The 18,636-nt window shown below is 36.5% G+C and overlaps 1 protein-coding gene across 9 annotated transcripts in view; it reads right to left on the bottom strand.

Moving 5' to 3' along the window:
* Window positions 1-18,636, bottom strand: part of SLC4A7 (solute carrier family 4 member 7) — a 69,560-nt gene that overhangs the window by 47,519 nt on the left and 3,405 nt on the right. For 5 of the 9 annotated variants that reach the window (XM_062496423.1, XM_062496404.1, XM_062496439.1 and 2 more), the window contains exons 1-2: window positions 13,011-13,080; window positions 1,753-1,896 (exon numbers count right to left, since the gene is read on the bottom strand). In XM_062496423.1, coding sequence (XP_062352407.1) covers window positions 1,753-1,896; window positions 13,011-13,065 — 199 coding nt within the window. In that variant the 5' untranslated portion in view covers window positions 13,066-13,080. Of the gene's footprint in view, window positions 1-1,752; window positions 1,897-13,010; window positions 13,093-16,941; window positions 16,950-18,636 lie in introns of those variants that run through there. The other 4 variants (XM_062496388.1, XM_062496370.1, XM_062496396.1 and 1 more) reach the window with 2 other exon arrangements.

An 18,636-nucleotide genomic window follows, 5' to 3' on the forward strand; every position in this document is an offset into this window, starting at 1 on the left:
GTTTTAATTTTGAGAAAATAACTAATACCATCACAACAGAAGATATTAAAGAAGAAAAAGTTGAAACAAACAGCTTTACTTACAGATTAGCTGCCCAAGCAATAGTTCAAGAGAGTCAGTGAGCAGCCAGGTGCTCACTGTTAGAGCAGCAGATATTTCTGTGGTCTGTTGCTATTTATGTAGGACAAAAATTTTTAATTGCATGGTTGGAGCACTATGTATAAATTAGCATAGGAAAGTAGAAAACTATGTAGCTGAAGTGTCCAGAAATTACTTTAACTTCTCATAGTATAATGTCTAGTAGAACAGGCTCAATAACTTGCTAGAAAATTAAACTATCCTTATTGATTAAGTAAGTACTGGATTTCAATTAATATGAGCAAAACTTTAAAAAAACCAGCAATTAAACCACATTATTTTAGGAATACTTTAAATACTTATAAAAAGATTTTTTCAACTCAGGTGAATTTTCATCCTTATAAGGGTTCAATAATATACTAACTGCAATGTTATTTTAAGGAATGTCAGAGACAGAAAATCCAGGTAAATTTTAAATTTTTTTTTTAATTTTCCTCAAATTTTAAAACTCTTAACTTTGTTCACTGAAACATCATTCACACAGCTGTTAGATATGAATATATAACTGTACTCTTCTACTGTAGGAGGAAGATTTAAACACAAGATCTAAATTACTAACAAAGTTAATTTCAAATTGAGTTTTGCTTTAGCATTTTTGTTCTGGTATATACCATCATCCAGTAGCATAATTCTGAAATGTACCCTTGAATGCAAATAACATTATTTATCAGTTAAGGTCCACAGGAGATTGTTTCCATCCCAAAAACCAACACACCCCAAAATCATGCCAAACCCTGTGCACGGAGTATACAGAAACAATCAGAACACAGAAATGAATTTCTACCAACTTAACATAACTTGTTTCTTCAAAAACTGTACAGCAAGATTCTACAAACATAACATCAGTTATAGTAATTCATATTTGGGATGGGAAGCCTTGAAGATGGTTGAAACCAAGAACTGTAGGAGAATGGTAAAATGAGATTTGTCAAAACATTTCCATTTGAAAACTCCTTCGCTCCATGTAGAACATGCTGCTGGTCGTTGAAAGGTAATAGTGAACAGCATGGTGTCCACACTTAAATTCAAACGCTGCACCATAATTTGCCTGTTCATGGCAGTCTAGGAATAAAAGTGGATTTAGGGTCTTGAAGAAAAACTGTTAAGCATATTGCCAAATAATTTCATTTCAGAGAATGATATGACAAAATTGTCATCTCTTGAGGATAATAGGGTGGGGGGAAGCAAGCAGGCTGAAGTAAATATTTAAATAAAATAAAATCATTGATCAAATTACCATGGCAAATGCTGCTTTTCAGAGCTACATGCTTAGTTTCATAAATCAGAGGAAGAAGCATACACGACTACACAATCTGAAAAAAGGTGTCTAATTTAAATAACACAGATTTTCATGCTACAGGAGAGCATTACAAAGCTCTAGTCTAACCTATTCAGTGCAGGCTGCTGAACATTCATGCAGACAGCTGGACCAAGTCCAACAGCTTCTGACTTGGATAAAACACAACCACAAAATCCTTGTCTGATTGTACACAAAGACATTAATTACAGCGAGAATAAAAGAAGTAACACAAAACAAACAACATTTAAGCAGAGAGTAGCTACTACAAGTTTATCTTCAGGAGACATGAAGAACATGCACAACCAATTTCTTACCATATGATGGAGATTCTCGGCCATCCTCTCTATCAGTTTCTTTTTCTTTTTTTCTTCTATGGTGCCTGTGCCCACGATGCCTATGCCGTCGACGGCCTGACTTTCCAAGTGGGACATGAACTCCAATATACACAGCTCTGTGGCCTGCTCAAGAAAGTTTAAAAGGACACAAGTAAACAAAAAAACAAAAAAAAAAAAAAAAAAAAAAAAAAAAAAAAAAAAAAAAAAAACCACTTACTGTCCAAACTTAGTATCTAAAGACAAGGTGTTTAAGAAATAAAAATCCAAAACCACTTGACAAAGTTACCTTTAGTGAACTAACATAACCATTTCCTTCCTGTACTTCCAGGGTGTCAAAGAACTCGTGCTAGACCCCTTCCTCTGATAAATTTGGTGATATTCTCACTCAATTTAAGAATTCAGTTGTGAAAAAAAATAATTCAGAAATACAAGCTTGACCTGTAACACTGAAAGAAGCTACTTGATAAACATGAGGCCAACGCAGAGAAATTACATGATAGCCCTCTTTTCTTGCAGGGATTCATATCAGGATAGTTGGAAGAATGGCAAAATAATCTCCTGGTTCAGCTTATGAAGTTATCATCAAGAAATTACCCTCCATTTAGAGTCCGCAAGTAGTTTTCCGTCCTTGAAAGAGTTGCCAATATTTCCTCAAGTGGCAAATAACACATAAGGGTGAAACTGATGTTCAATTCCACCATTAATTTAGTATCAGGAATATAAAAGGAACCTCTGTTTTGAAATGTATGTCCAACACTTCAAACAACTTCCAGAGATGTTGGGGTGGGTTTTGCTCCTATTCTAGAATGTTTTGCAAAGTTTAGGAGGACATCATCTAATTAATACGTACTGCTCTTTCAGACACATACTTTCAACATCTTTCTTTTCCTTTGACCTTTCACATCAAGACTATACTAGCATCAACAACTTAGATAAAAACACCAAAAGATATCAATCAACTGACTGTTATGAACATATTACTACCACGTCTCCTGTATTGGAGATAGCATATACAATAGGCTTTTCAATTCCTATTTAAACAAACAATTGCAGGAAGAGACAAATTAACTATACTACTAAATACTCTGTTTCATAGTGCTGAAGAATTATTACAGAAGCCTGACATTAACCATAGGAAAAGGAAGTGGTCTTCCAGCTCTTAGATGCAAATTCAGCAAATTTACATTATGCAGGCAAGCCTAGAAATGGTGACTACACATACATGCATATATGTGTGTGTGCCTAGCACACACACACTAGATTAAAGATATTGAAAATTCCTGGTGATTATAGAGCTTTAAAGAAACAAAAAATGATGTCAAGCTTATTTCCCAAAAAAAGAATCCCTAATCCCAAAAGATACTGCTTTATAGAATTTTTTTTTGTATTTTTACAGTGCTACATTGACTAAAAATACAAGCAAAAGTCATTATTAACACATAATTTGGTCAGATTCCTCTTCACATAACAAGATCCAATTCTTGACACACTTCCAACACTAGTTTAATTAGAGTTGACTGACTGGCACTATGACCAAATCTGAAATTAAGCATATTAAAAGCTATTTGTTTCCATGTAAGAGTGGAAAAGCGATTAATTTCTTGAAGCACTCATCAGTCCTATTTATAGAGAGACTTGTCTTTTTGTGAGTTTCTTCCAACAATAGCCAGCCCCTGCCCAGCAGCCTAACCTCTGACCTCCATGACTGCTATGCATAATGCAATTCCCAGAGAAATTAATGTCAATGTGACACTTATAAATCACTGCACTTGGTATATAATATGATCAGGGCACCATTAACAATGGCCATGTTGCTGACACCATCATGATACAATAATCTTATGCATAGGGAAAGCAAAAGTACAAGGTTCAAAAATAACTGCATTACTCACCACATCCCACTCAAAGCTCCAATTGAATGAGCCACCACTCACTGCAGATGCTGTTACTATGCCTGTTAGGGTTTCTGTTTTATTTCATATATTCAATAAGCAAGTATCAAACTACAGTTTATATATACACTTCAACAGTTCTATCTGTTGCCGAAGTGTTGGATTCTTTGCAGGAACTACTTCTTCCTAGAATAGAAACTCTACCATACTTCTAGTAATAGAACATTTTATGCAACTGCTTGCTTTAGTATTGTTAATAAGACTGTTTTAATCTTGTGTTTTGATCACTGCACTACAAAAAATAAACAAACCACCAACCTTACAGGAATCTGAAATTGTTCAGGATTTTACTCCCAGAGAAATAAGGACTTCCACATTTTGATCTATTGTTGTTTCTACTAATTTGAGACAAAAAATCCCTCATAGATTTTCCAAGGATCTCCATCTTAAACAATACACCTTGCTATTGCAAAAATTTGCATTAGCAATAATGTGACCATTTCCATAATCAAAGACCATGTTGCTGCATGGAGGAGAGGTGGAACAAGCAAATGAGGAGTCTATCTCCTTCTACCTAATTGCACTGAGACAGAAATTTTTTTTCTAGGCGAAAAGTTTGGAGGAGAGCAGATATGCTGCAAAGACACAGGTAAAAGCTATGGAAAACTGAGCTGAAGTAAGCAACAGACAGAAGGTGTTTTGAAAACAACCTGTGTCCATAGCAAATGGCTTTTACTATCACAGAACCACAGAATCATGTCTAGGTGCATCAGAGCTGCCTCAAGCACACCAAGCAGGCACTGCCAACTAAGTAACCCAGAGAGCCAGTCCACAACCTGAAACATTTGATATTGCTGTTCAACTCTAAAAGGAAGATTAAAGGAAGCACCTTCTTGCTACCCAAACAAACGTGGGTCTCTCAGAGACAGGGAACAGTCCAGCCATGGGTTATTATCCTGCCCTTCAGCCCACACTGCCCAGAAGTGACTACTGTGAGACTATTTCCTCACGTAGACATGTCTTGCAGGCAAATGTAAACCAAGAATATCTTTCACAAACCACTTCTGTATATGCAAAGTGTTCAGACATCTACAATGGTATTTTGGGACAAATATGGAAAGTCAATGCGAAAATGATTTTCAGAATTTATAAAGTAAATCCAATGTAATTCTATCAGAATAACTTTAACAAAAAACATAATGCTGACAAAGAGCCTCTGAAATATTTTTCAGAGCAAGCAGTGGGAGTGGCAGTACAATAAAACCAATAAAAATTTACCTACAGCAAACAGAAGCTTATGAGTGCACCTGACTGTTCCTTAGGAAAAAGGATCTTCATTCTGGTATTACAAATAGTCAAAAAGACACTTCAACTACTGTCTAGAAAATCTAAAACTACTGCTGTTGAATATAATGCCATGACTACCCAAAAACATGTTACAGGCATATTCAGCTCTAAAGGTGGGACAAAACTACATAATAAAAAATGGACAAGGTTAACTTTGATTCCAACTCAACAAACCAAAGCACTGAGAAGCCTTCTAAAAATAAGATAGCTGCAACGAGAAGGCCTGTTTCCTTAAGTTTCATTGTTCAGATAGGAGTAATAATGTTTGTAGATGGACAGATGAAGATTTACGTATAAATTTATGAGGAAAAGAAAAATGAAACGAAAACATGACCATTTTTTTTCCTTCATTCCCAATGAGTTGGGTGAAACAACTTATGATATCCTTCAGCCTGGCCAAAAAAACAATTCTATACAAAATAAAAAACAGACCTTCAAGAAAAGCAATTAATATAAAATTAATGTATCATCAGTAAAAGCAATGGAAAGAAATTTAAAAAGGCTGGGATTCAAGTTTCTAGCACTGGGTGTTATTTTTAAGAGGGCACACGAACTTTACTTGAATATTGTGTTTAAAAGTTCAAATGGTACATTATATGACCTTCAAAGCTTTATTCACGTAAACGTCTGCAGCAGAGTACCACTTTCAAACAAAGCTTCTTACAGAATTACTATAAACCAATAATCAATAGAATTAGTAGACTGCCCAATACTAAATTTAGTAATACAAAGCTCAAGAGATGATTGCTCATTTTAATCCAACATGACTTTATCCAAGCTTAGCTGTTCAAATCCACTGAGAGTATTTACTACTTAAGGCCTTCATCGATATGAAACAAACTTAAATGTTAGAACTTGAAATGTGTCTCCATCACATGGCTGATTTCCAATCACATGGTTGGTCTCACTCCAAAAGTCAGGTTGGCTAAAGTCCAACAGCATTTACAGAAAAGAAAATGCTCTATGTTTCTTGCTTTCTCCCCAGAGCTTCTATGAAAATGGTAATAGAAGACTTCTGAAGTCTGAGAGAGATCAACAAAAATGCCCTGATGTCACTAGGCTTTAAATACAATTCCACACAGAACCTTCTCTTTTCTTTGGCTGGATGCCTTTTAAGCTTCGTAGAAAGGAAGACATTGTTCTCCATCTTAAAGAAAAGCAAAGAATATCAGCTTTATATCTATGTGGGTTCTCAAATCCTGTTACCTAGAAATTTGAATTAAGAGCAATCATATATTAATGATGGATGTGGAAGTGAGCTACCTGGTCCAATCTTGCTCAAAGCACGGCCAACTTCAAAGCTGAAGCCACGGCTTTCATCAGTTTAGTTAGGATGACAGCCATCCTTTTAGTATTTTTAAGGATGTATCTTCTACAGCCTATTTGGGAAACCTATACCAACTTACAGCAACACACTACCTGAAGAAAAAATATTGTGATATTCTACTATCACTTCCAATATAGCATCTAATCTCTGATCCCACTCACCCTTTCACAACACACCAGTCCCCCATCTTCTCAATAAGATCTCAAGTCTGCTTGAGACTAAAACTTTGTGACAATAATTAGTGTTTTTTCTGAAAATCTTCAAATAATAATCTCAAGATGGATAATTTATTTCCTACAGAAGCCTTTTTTAATCAAATAATGTAATAATCTCTCTCATCCTAGCATGGAGTGTTCCAGTATGGAAAAACTGGAGTATCTGCAGGAGAGATCTTAATCCATTCCTTAAGATCATAAAACAGGGAAGAAATCCAGCTGTTTGATGTCTTAACTCACATCTCCAAATGCATTACCCTAGTAGGAAAGATCTGGAACACAGCATCTCGTTCCTTGGTATTAATTTCCCTTACATCACAGAGAGTACTTGTATGCACAAAAAATAAGCTCAGTGCAATCTACAAGCACAACTTCTTGTGACCTTTTCTGTCACAAGACTGCTCTGAAGGTAGAAGCACAAATGGGAAAAAGTAGGTAGATGAAAGAAGTAAGAGTGAAAACAAAAGTGACTTTTCTTGCCCTTAAAAATTTCACAGCTCATAGGACTTCTCCAAATATTCTTGCTTCTGGTAAAACTTAAGGAACAAGAACAATGCCTCTACACACACACACACCCTCTTATTCATAATGAAAAATCACTCATGTCACCAATTCACAAAAAGCACTTTTAATTTTCTAATTAAAAATAATACCCCATATTTGAAGGATGCAATTAAATGCACAAAATAGTATTGATAGTGAAGTTCCTGGCATAAGAAAGAAACTAAGCATTTCAGAACAAACAGCATTTTTGACTTATTTTATAAACTTTTCATGCACATTCCCAAGAAAGAGTAAAATTATTTCCTATGGAATTAATGTATCAAAAGTGTACACAAAATAATATAATCTTAGTCTTCTACACATGAATTGACTACTACGAAGTCCTGAATTACAAAGGAATTCTTCTTGTTAAAGGAACTATATAACAAAAGCTATCTCTTGCTCTCAGAATTAAACATTTGAAATAAAATTTTCTAACCAAACCCGTAGAAAGAAATAAAGAAAATTCTTTCAAGGGATAGCAGCATGCTGTGACTGGAACCCAAAGGTTCTCCACAGTACAGGGTATCTTTTAATCAATTACACACCTTGGGTTGTACTCTGAAATCTTCTGCTACTCCTAGCAATTAGGTCTACCTGAAAATACACTCTTTATACTTGAACTGATAAAACTGAGAAGCACAATCCCAAACCATAGTTAGTATAGCATAGGGTAAAGCAGTTCAGGAAGAGTGTTTTCTCACCACACAACAAAGATTGGCATATTATGCTGACAAAACAGAAAATGCCAGATTTCTCATTAGATGCAATTTTTTTTTTCTGACTTAAAACCAAATGAGTTCATTGGGGCAGTCATAGAGAAAAATGCACTGAATACTTCTATTAGACACAATCAACGTTATTCAAGAAGGCATTATCAGCCTTCTTGACATGCAGGTAGGAACAGTAATATCAGACATTAGACATGCAGGTAGGAGCAGCAACAGGAAAATCTTAGTGCCGGGTGGCAGTGCCACACAGGGACTCTAGCACAGACTTCCACCTGTGGCTCACTGCCAGCACTGATCTTCCTCGCCTGGGAAAGAAGCCAGCTCTTGGTACCCATGGGAGGGAGGACAAGCCATCCCTGCACTGCACAGCCAGACCAGAGCTGGGCCCCACACTTTATCTGAGTACAGGATCCCTGGTCCAGCCTGTCTCTGCAGCAGAGCTCAGGAAAAAGGATACACATACAAGGTCATTTCAAAGAGCTGTTTCTGTTGCAGGAACGAAAACCCAGAAACAAGCAATTCAAGTGGAAGTCCCATCAACATTCAAGATCAGCCCTTTGCCCACTAAACACATCATAAAACCACACACCAGTTTAGGTTGCAACAGATCTTGAAGATCATCACCTCCCACCCCCCTGGTAAAGATACAAGGCTTGCACATTCATAACACTGTTCTTGTAAAGTATTTAATAAGAAACTTTTGAAATGAAAATTTTCTGACTTCATCAATGGGTCACAAATACATTGGCACTACAAATGACAATGTACAAGTGCCCCCCCTTGTACAAGTGCTTAAATGGATTGGTTTGCCAAGTGCATCTATTTATATTTTAAGATATGAAAAGCATTACAGAAGGAATCTTGCTTCATAGAAGGGTTACCCATTCCTCAGAAAAACTCAAACTCTCTCCTTTTTTTATTTCTTGTCATGTAAATTTAAAAAGATATAGCTCATACTTTAAAACCTTAAACTGCTATGAAACACTAGCTTTCAGTGAACTGCAAATAGAGAAATCACCCATTCAGCTAGAGGTCTAACACCCAACAAGCCACAAGTTTAGTCAATTTTTGGAACACCGATTTTTATGGGACTAAAAGAAGGTAAAGGTTATAAAAGGTCATCAAGAAGTAATGGACTGCAGAATCAAGCAATCTCTTCTGCCTCATCTCAAAAATTGTTTATTTGAGTGATCTGGGACTATCAAGTTTAGGACAAGTTTTAAGTATTGGCTCACGCTGTTTGGTAGAACTTCAGTTTTATGACCATATCACTTTAATAATAATTTTATGTGTGTTTCGGATTATACTACTATTAAAGTTAGCAGTTAGCTGTCTTTTTATAAAATTTATGATGCAGTGGGAACAAAAACATTACCTACTGTTCTCTTAAATAAAAAGTTTGGAAAAAAAACCCAAAACATTAGGACACAGTTTCTGTCAAACACTTCCAAAAAGCTTCAAATTGCAAAACACTCATACAGCAAATTTTCTACTTAGATGCACAATATTCACCTAAAGGGAGAAAAAAAATATAGTATTATTTGATTACCTGTCCTTGTCAACTAAAATTTAGTGAAAATCATAGTTCTTTTCTTAAATAAAAATTAAGGCTCATCAAGGTATAAGAGATAATAGGGTCACTAAAAATGTAAACATTACTTACACCTGCACAGGATATTGTGAGTGGAGATAGCTATTAAACCATCTTAAGTCTTGAAAGCTAGTGCTTGGATTTATGCCACAGAAAATTAGCCAACCAAGACACACATTCCTGACCTCAAGATTGTTCCTGGAAGGAAACCCCTGTTATGCGCAAATCCTTATCTTTGCAATTCCTGCTACAAGTATCAGAATGTATCCCTTTTCCCTTAAACTGTATCTAGGAAATGTATCCTCAAATCAAGGTTGAAAAGTAGCTATACACTTTAAAAGATGCATCCTGGTGGTATCAAGCCAGACATCTTAACCCAAGTTAAAGAAAGTTTTCCTTAAACATCACTTAACAGAAAATAATTCTTACAGGATCACATGAAGTACCTCTACCATTAATATTCTTGCCTTACTTTCAAGTCCTGGCTTAATTTGTTATTACTCTCATTCACTGTAGCTCAAAGAGCCTGGCATCAAGTTAAGAACATTAGGTGCTCTTAAAAAGGTCATTTTAAGATGTTATTCCCCTTTCCAGCTCTTCTGTAAACTGACATTTGTTAATTCAAAATAAGGCCTTACAGCTTCAGTAAATTGCAGTACCTTTATTTAGTACACACACTGTCTGCCCACAATTGCAGTTTACCATTTCTAACCATTCCACTTTTACAGGAAGAGCATTATGAAACAAGCAGCCTGTGCCTAACCTTTCTAACCTAAACACTGTCACTCCAGACAGGTACCACACTCTGTCAGCCACCATAAATAGAATGCAGAGCTTGAGAAGCTCCAAGTTCAAGATCTATTTTAGCCTTTAGCATTTGTTTCTCTTTCCATTAATATTGCATCACAAAATTTCCAGAAAATACAAGTATTAATACTGACAACACCAAGAAACCTTCCCTTTAGTATTAACAGCAAAATTATGCCTTCTACTGTATCAAAGCTATCAATATGAGTTTGCACATGCTTCGAAGAAATTAAGCATCACCTCTCCATGTGGGCTCTAAAAGGTGTGATGCTTCACACCAGAACTGAACTCAATTCACTGCTGCTGACTCTCCTTGAAATTACATCAATGTACACTTCTGTAAAGGTTCAAAATTTCTAGAACTCTTTTCCAAGTCACCAGAAACACATCTTGAAAGACTAGACAGAAATAGTTTGAAGTCTTAAAACACTTCCAATGAATACCCAATGCTTCAGGTACAGGGCTTCCCAGGCCTACAAGAAAATGTGTCAGAAATGAAAAATAATACTAGCTGGAATTGTTTTACTGTTTGCAGCCAACATTTCCATTTCTCTCCTTGTTGGATTTTAATATCAGAATGAAAAACAAAACCTAAACATTTCACACACCTACTTCTGTCATAATAGCCTATAAATAATGAACTCTTAAACAGAGCTGCAAGTTCACATAAATTTATCCTCTAAAACACCCTGCATTTGAAGAATCTCTGAGAAGGTAACTATATGAGTTGAACAATCACACATACCTTTTTCTCTTCCATAAAGGAAAGAAAAAACATTTTGTTCTTACTTTGTAACAGTTATCCCTTTGATAAAAGACAAATGATGTGCTGCCCCTTCCTTGCCCCATTCTACCAACAAAAAATTTAATTCTTAGAAATGTACAGGATACTAAAAAAATACACGTGGACACCAAGAATAATTCATATTTATGTGAGAAAACATGTGCCTATATACAGCTTGACATATGTGATAATCCTACTGGAAAACATTCTTCTTGTCAGATACTTCTTATTAGTTATTTGTTAAACTTCTGTATAGCCAGCCTCCTCTTGCATTGAGACACAAACACTGGGCCACTCCAAAATGAGTGAGGGACTGAAAGAAAAGACAAGGCCGCATGGCTAAGAGAAAGGTGAGAACAGTGAGATCTTAGCTCCTTTCAAAAGCACTTATGTTGCCTCAATTGTCCATTGGACAGCAGTCTACATTTCACCTTAATTTACTCTTTGGCTATTGGTAAGACAGGGGTATTTTCCATAGCAGTCATCCAAGTGCTTAAATTGCTCAAGCAGCCTGAGCCCCCTGCCTTCCCACCCAATATCTTGATTAACTGCAGTGTTGTAAGAGCTAAATCACTCCTACAAGAATGTGCTCTGAAAGAGACTGGGGAAGTGATCTGGCTGCACATTCCCATGTCATTCTTTGCGGTGGAGGTATTACAGCTGCTAAGGCTGCTGCCCTGAACATTACTCCAGCTGGATGCCTGCTTCCCCTTAACCCCTGCCTCCCTGCAAAACATACACATGCTTTTTCTGGGTCATCTCTCGAGAAAAGCAAGAGAAAGAAATTGAGGAGGAGACAGCTTAAAGTCACACTGAAGATTCAACCGCAGAAAACAAGGCAGTGGTTTCCCTACAGCAAAACCCCATTTAAATCAGCATTGTCACAGCCTCCACTGCTGCACCTGTCAACCTCACATCTATGCTTCCTTCCTCTGTTCAACTCTGCCATACATGCGTCTGTGTGGCATTTCAGGTGCTCAACAGCTGAGGTCTTGACCATCTTCCTTTGTCAGACTGTTAAATTTTCCAGTGGCTTAACACACTTAGCTGGGCTTCTAGTTTAGTCAGGCCAACAAAAGTGCTAGCACAAGACAGAAAACAGTAACAGAATGAAGGGAACAGAGCAAGAGTAGCAATGACTGCAATAGCAGCAAACAACTTTCATCACTTTAAACTGTGATTCTTCTGTTACACCACTGTATGAGCTAAACATGACAGCAACCTAAATCAACTTTTCTTAGCCAGAAGCTGCTGCCATTATGGTTTTCCAGTGTGCTGGAGTAGTAAGAGTCAGTACAACTCAGTGAATCTACTGCCTTCTAGCATTATGCAAATGTTAATTAAGCTTCAGAGCATTCCATGTGAAAGGCAAATAATGAAGATTTTAACACTGGATCTCCCTAGTCTTTTCCTCATTCATTAATAGCATCCATGAATCCTCCTCATCCCAAACTAATTTGTTTTCAAGTAAGAAAAAAAGTCATGTCTTAGATGAAGTATCTAATTTTACATTCTGCTATATGAAACAAAATCATTGCTATTTTTATTGCTAAGTGTAGAATCCCAAGTCAAATAATGAAGACTACCATAATGTTTTACTGACAGCAGATTGTGGAACATACAGTTTACCATGCAACCAGAAGGACAGAAAAGAAAACAATCATCTCCTTCATGACCCCTGTTTCCTGACTTGTAATACTGCAGTACGTGACATCATTCATGCTGCAAAATCACTCAACAACAGGAATAATTTTTTCAAACTTAAGTCTAAGAAGCAAGCTTTCCTTGGAAAACTTTTTTTTTTTTTTTGTGATAGAACAGTGGATATTTAACAGCATGCACAGAGACACAAGGGCAGGTCAACTCTGCGTTTCACCAGTTTTACCCCCAGAATTTCATGACAGCCATAAAATTTTGATCCCTTTTAGCAAGGAAAATTCATCTTTTATGCCTAGGCAAAAAATGTACATTAAGCAAACAGAAAACCACCACAAACTTACTCTCTAGTTCTTCTTTCTCAAAATTTGTATTGATAGTAGAGCTGATTTTGCCCATATCCACAACAGCTTCTTCATCATGACCCTGAAGAAACAAGATACAAGTTTAAGTTAAAACTAAATAGAACTATTTTTTTCCTAAATTCCTAAACATGTCCTGAAATAGGTCATCACTGAAAACCTACCCATCCAATTTTTCAAGCAAGCACTACCCTGCATTGAAGGAGAGAGAAAAATCAACAGATAGGCTAAATGCCATAACATTTCCTCCTGCAATGCTCTTGATTTCATCATATCAACAATCAGGACATACATTTCAAAAGTGCAATATTCTTTTATATTTTCATCCAACAGCCATCAATGTACTTCAATAAAATAAATGGTAAATTTATAAAAATATACAGAAGTTAATATTGAGAGATCTCATGCTCTTCTCTTTAGGGGCAATTCCCATGTGAGAGTTTCCAGCACAAATAAAAAGCTTTTTTGAACAAAGGGGTAGCAAAAAGGTTACGTTATCCAGCCTAAGATCTTCCCTAAACCAAAAGCTCTAGAAATATCAAAATAACTGCTTCATTCAGGTTTCAACAGCCAGCCTGTTAACCTTATTCACTTTCTTTTTTATCCACAAAGTTAAAAAGCAGCAGTTTCCAGCAGACCTCTTCAGCTTCCATTACTACTGAAACCACACTACTCATAGCGCACAATATTTGAAACAGATGTAGGTTTACCTCTGAACACGTCCTCTAATCATAGCTAGCATATCACTAAAACAGACCTTAAAACTGCCATTTGCTCAGATTTGACAAAAATTAAGTAACTGAGTAGTAGAAATCTCAAGCCCATTTCAGATTTGACATCAAAACAACATTAAAGTTGCCTTTCTCCACATGTTTGCATTTCTTAGAATACAGTCCACTTCTCACAGCTCACAAATTACAGCCTCCTGACAGAGCTGGTTCTCCAAAAGAACAACTGCCTAAAGGTAACATTTTACATCCAAACATAAGGACAAGGCTAACTGCTAAAGATTACTGTCTCTGCTCTTTCTGCTCCCTTGGGCACACACTTTTTTCCTTTAGGCAGACCTAACCATCATGAATCAGATAAAATATGCTTAAGAAAAGGTGTGGTTTCTTTGTTGTTTGTTTCGGGGGGGAGAGGGGGGGTGTTCTTTAGCTTTTTTATAACAACTAGATTAGTTTTCCACTGGATCAGCTCACCCAAGTGGCTATCCTTGTGGCTGTATGACACCCAGATCCACCACAAGTTTTATCTGTTTGATTACTGCTTCTAGCAGCGTTTACATTGATCTGATGCATTTAGACCAATCCACAGAGGATCTGTGATAATGGCTTCATAAGGGAAATACAGAAGCCTAATTCAGGAGTGTTACAGGAACTGGGAACCCTAACAGTGTTCATATTCAACAAAACTTTGGTCTTAGAATTATGCAGTTACTTTATATATAGAACAAGTTTGTCACCTCACAGAAAAAGTGGCAAGGATGAAAAATAACATACCTGTGTGTAACAGGTACAAGCTAAAACATACTGCATCAACTCCTACTCAAAAAAAAAAAATAAACATGGAACTCCTTGTTCTTAAAAAAAATATCTTTATTATAGTATATTGTATGCATGTACACAAAAAAAAAAAAAAGCCCTACATATTTAACTATTGCGGAAATAAGATTAAAGAATATGAAGATGATGAGCACCACATGCTGGGAAAAAAAATTCTGATGAGGTTTAACAAAAGGTTAGATGCAGCTACACCACAACAAAACCAAAAGCATGGCATGATGCAAATAAGTAAATCACAAGAGAAAAGAGTAGCACATGGCAGAATAAACCACTGAAAACTAAATACAAGTAAATTCTGAGCTGTGTTCCTGAAAATAGGTTTTTTCAAGAAAGGCAGGGCACAGTAACCTTTCTCACTACTGCTGCATTGTAGCAACAGAGTTTTGCATGCAGGTTAGAAAAATCAAAACCCTGTACACTTCACAGAGCTACAATTATAAAAATTTATGTCTGTTGTGCAAGACTGTAAAAATGTTCCAAGAACCTGTTAATAAAGAAGTGGTAGAAACTTTACAAGTGTTATGGCAATAAGATGGGAGGGGAGTACGGGGGGAAATAGTATACTCTTGTCTCCTACACACCAAAATCAAGCGTACTGTAGTACACTCCTGTTCACAAGAACAGATACACACAGTGTGCATGTTACCATACAACTCCAAGTAGAGATGGAAGAATTACAAATCCTCTAAACTACCTCAAGTGGTTTTTTATATGTGAGTAGAAGAAACAACAATAACAAAAAAACAGTAATAGGAAAACTGCTATCAAAACCTGTTCCACAATTATCTTCATGGTTACAGTCACAGACTGCTGAAAAATCCTGTACCTAAACACACCCATCCACAGCAGTCCTTTTAGGACACTTGGAATCTTGCCAAACGCAGTTTTTGATCAACAAAGGAAGAGTTTTTCTCCAAATGATACAAACAACTGCATACCAGCAGAAAACTAAGCACACACTATGAAAAATATACACATAAAGAAATATTTTTATCTCCCAATAACATTTTGAAACTGGATTTGCTGTGTGCCCTATATCACCCTATTAATCTATATCACTTTTTGCTTTAGTAAAACAGATTCTCAGCCAAACTTATACACACAGAAGCAGCTTTCAAAAACCACATCATGTGAAAGCAACATGTCTCAAGATTAGATTACAGGAAGGCATGTGTGCCCTTGAAAACCGTTCTACCACTATCTCAAAGTACTCAACATATGCAAAGACTCTTCCAAGAATAAACCATTAACAACCACAAATATCATACATGAAGGAAGCATATCATTTACAGCCTTTGTTCAGAAAAACACAAAATATCATTTTAACATATCTGTTTTGTGATGCCAAGAGCAAATCCCAGTATGAGACACTTTTGCCCTAGGTCAGGAAAAAAATCAAAAATATTCAAATACATTATAAAGTAATTCCAAACTATAACCTTTTCCTGGTTAAAAATAAAGTCTGTAGGGCATAGATTTCCAGTAATTATAAATGATCTATCATGTCAGTTGAAGGCACTGATGGGAAGGAAAATTCTACAGTTGCCATTTTAGTTCTCTCATCTACTTTCTGAACTTGTCATGTAAACAAAGAACAGCAGGATTGTGGAAAACTTGTCAACCTCCCTTTTTTAGGCAGAGAAGAACTGGAGCTTAAAGCAAGTATTCCTGAACAGTTTACCATTTACTGCATGTGAAACTTTATGCATGAAAATCCCACAGATGCCCAAACACAGATGATGTAGACAAGCCAAAGTAAAATTCTAGACTAATCCAGAATATATGTAGCTTTCATTTTCAGTCAAAAGACAGAACAATTGAGAAGGGGGGAAAAAAAGAATATAAGCAGCAACCAAGGTACCCTAGGGAGAGATTAAGCTTTCACTTTTGGGTTGCAGTTTTGGGGTTTTTTTGTTGGTTCTTTTTTTTTAACAAGGAGAAGGTAATTTATAAAAACAGAGCAAATCCAGAGTACTTCTAAAGGAAAAAAAAAAAAAAAAACCAAGAAAAAAAAAAGAGCATCGCACATTGTACTGAGATACACTGAGTGGACTTTTTCCTAACACCAGATTTCTGGATACTCATACGGCAGAAAAAACCTCCAGTAAAACCTTCACATTCAGCTAGAGGTATACTGCATAGAATCTGTCTCTTCAGCCTTTTAACTCTCCTCAGCATGAAAATGAAATCCCTTTTCAACTACTACAGATCAGACAAGACTTTCAAATACTCAGTGCTCCAGCAGACTCCCAGTAGGATTCCTCTTGCCACCTCTGGTTTTCAAATGTCTCTTCTCAATCTGTGAGAAAATAATAATTCCCCCTTGCAGAAAAGCAAGCACCAGAAACTGTTAACACTACTTGTTTACCTTCTCAAATGCCTGTCATTCAGTACAGTACACTTTTGGTATCTACTATATTAATGCTACAGGGTTTTTAAAACCAGTATTGAAAGAGGAGTCAATCCTAAATTGCATGAATTTTTATAGAAAGCACTGAGTTTGGAAGAACTGACAACCTCCAGCAGTATGTGGTAGCCACAGTCTCAAGGACTAGCATGAATATGACGTGTGGAGTATTAAATCCAAAGGCAAGTTTCCACTGTCATCTCTGCAAGCACTTCTCACCATGCAACTCACTTAACCTTGTGCAGTCACACACGACAGATTTCAGACAGGCACTCTGCCAAAGTGCATTACTGAATAACCACTTCCAAGATAGACAACTTGCTAGAAGCACATTTTTAAGGTACTTGAAATACAGTTCAATCAAATCATTCTGGTGATAGACAGTGATCATAAATGGCTGATACAGCTAACTATAAACCTTTGAAATCTATGAGCAAATACAATAATCGTGTTAAGAATAATTTGAGTTCAACATTTAAGACCATTACTTAGCTCGGTCAATGTTCATCTGCTCCATTTATATTTCCTTAGGCAAAAGTTCTTCCCCAGCAGAATTAGGGAATGACTTGCAGCAACAAAAGGAATTGTATTAGTGCCCATAGAAGCAAGTAAGTAGGGCTTAAGAGAGGGCACAAACAAAAAAAAAAAAAAAAAAAACCTACAAACACCATCACCCTTCCCCCCCCAGAAAAAAAAAAAATTACATTATGACTCTGATGCTACAAAGAAGCTTCACTACAGCATTTATTGAAGTGGGTGCAAATAAAAGACCAAAAAAAAAAAAAAAAAAAAAACCAATACAAAAACTAACCCCAGCTCAGGATGGAGGGAGGAACATACTCGTATCAACTTTTTTCGTTTATACATCTGTCCCTGGCCAACAGTTTAACACTTCATATTTTAATAATATTCTAATACAATGGCTTACACCATCCCAGTGGTCCTACATACTGCTTTGTGACTGTAACTGTATCCCAGTCTCTCTGGGTTGAAGAGAAAGCAAACAGTACCCCCCTCCTTCCCAAGAATCCATGGATACATCTCTACTTTTGTAGGCACAAGAGATCTGGCAGACAGAATTTAGCTTGTAGCCTGGAATGCGGCACCAACAAATCATTCCTCTCAAAACAGAAGCACACCCTGCTTACAGACCCAACTGGCAAACACTTTGCAGCACACCACTCTAGATTCACCAAGCCCAATAGCATTGAGAATTTTGCCCTTCACACTTTTTTCTTCCTTCTTTCACCACCAATAAGTACATAGGAGCAGTTCAGCTGGATCAAACCATCCATCAACATGCTATCTGCAAGAGGACACAACAGGAAAGGCCCATAGCAACAGTGTGAACTGAATCAGGGTCAACAGTGGTTTGACCTTAGGAAGCATAGCCAAAGCAGGACTCTTGTTTTATTATCAGCCCTCCTTTGTGGGATCTGCATTCAGGAGACAGCTATGACAGCCATCAAAAAAATGGTCTGGTGACAAAAACAAACTAAAAAAAGTAATTAATGTAAGATTGTTAATATTGCTCTGCTTCAAAAATTAAGGTTTGCCTATAAAAATAATTAAAACCTTAATTTTGACCATATATCTCAAAGATAACCAAAGATGAAGTACAAAACCTCACTTTGCA

This window comes from Cinclus cinclus, chromosome 1 (genome assembly GCF_963662255.1).
Source record: "Cinclus cinclus chromosome 1, bCinCin1.1, whole genome shotgun sequence".
In the NCBI taxonomy this organism is placed as follows: Eukaryota; Metazoa; Chordata; class Aves; order Passeriformes; family Cinclidae; genus Cinclus; species Cinclus cinclus.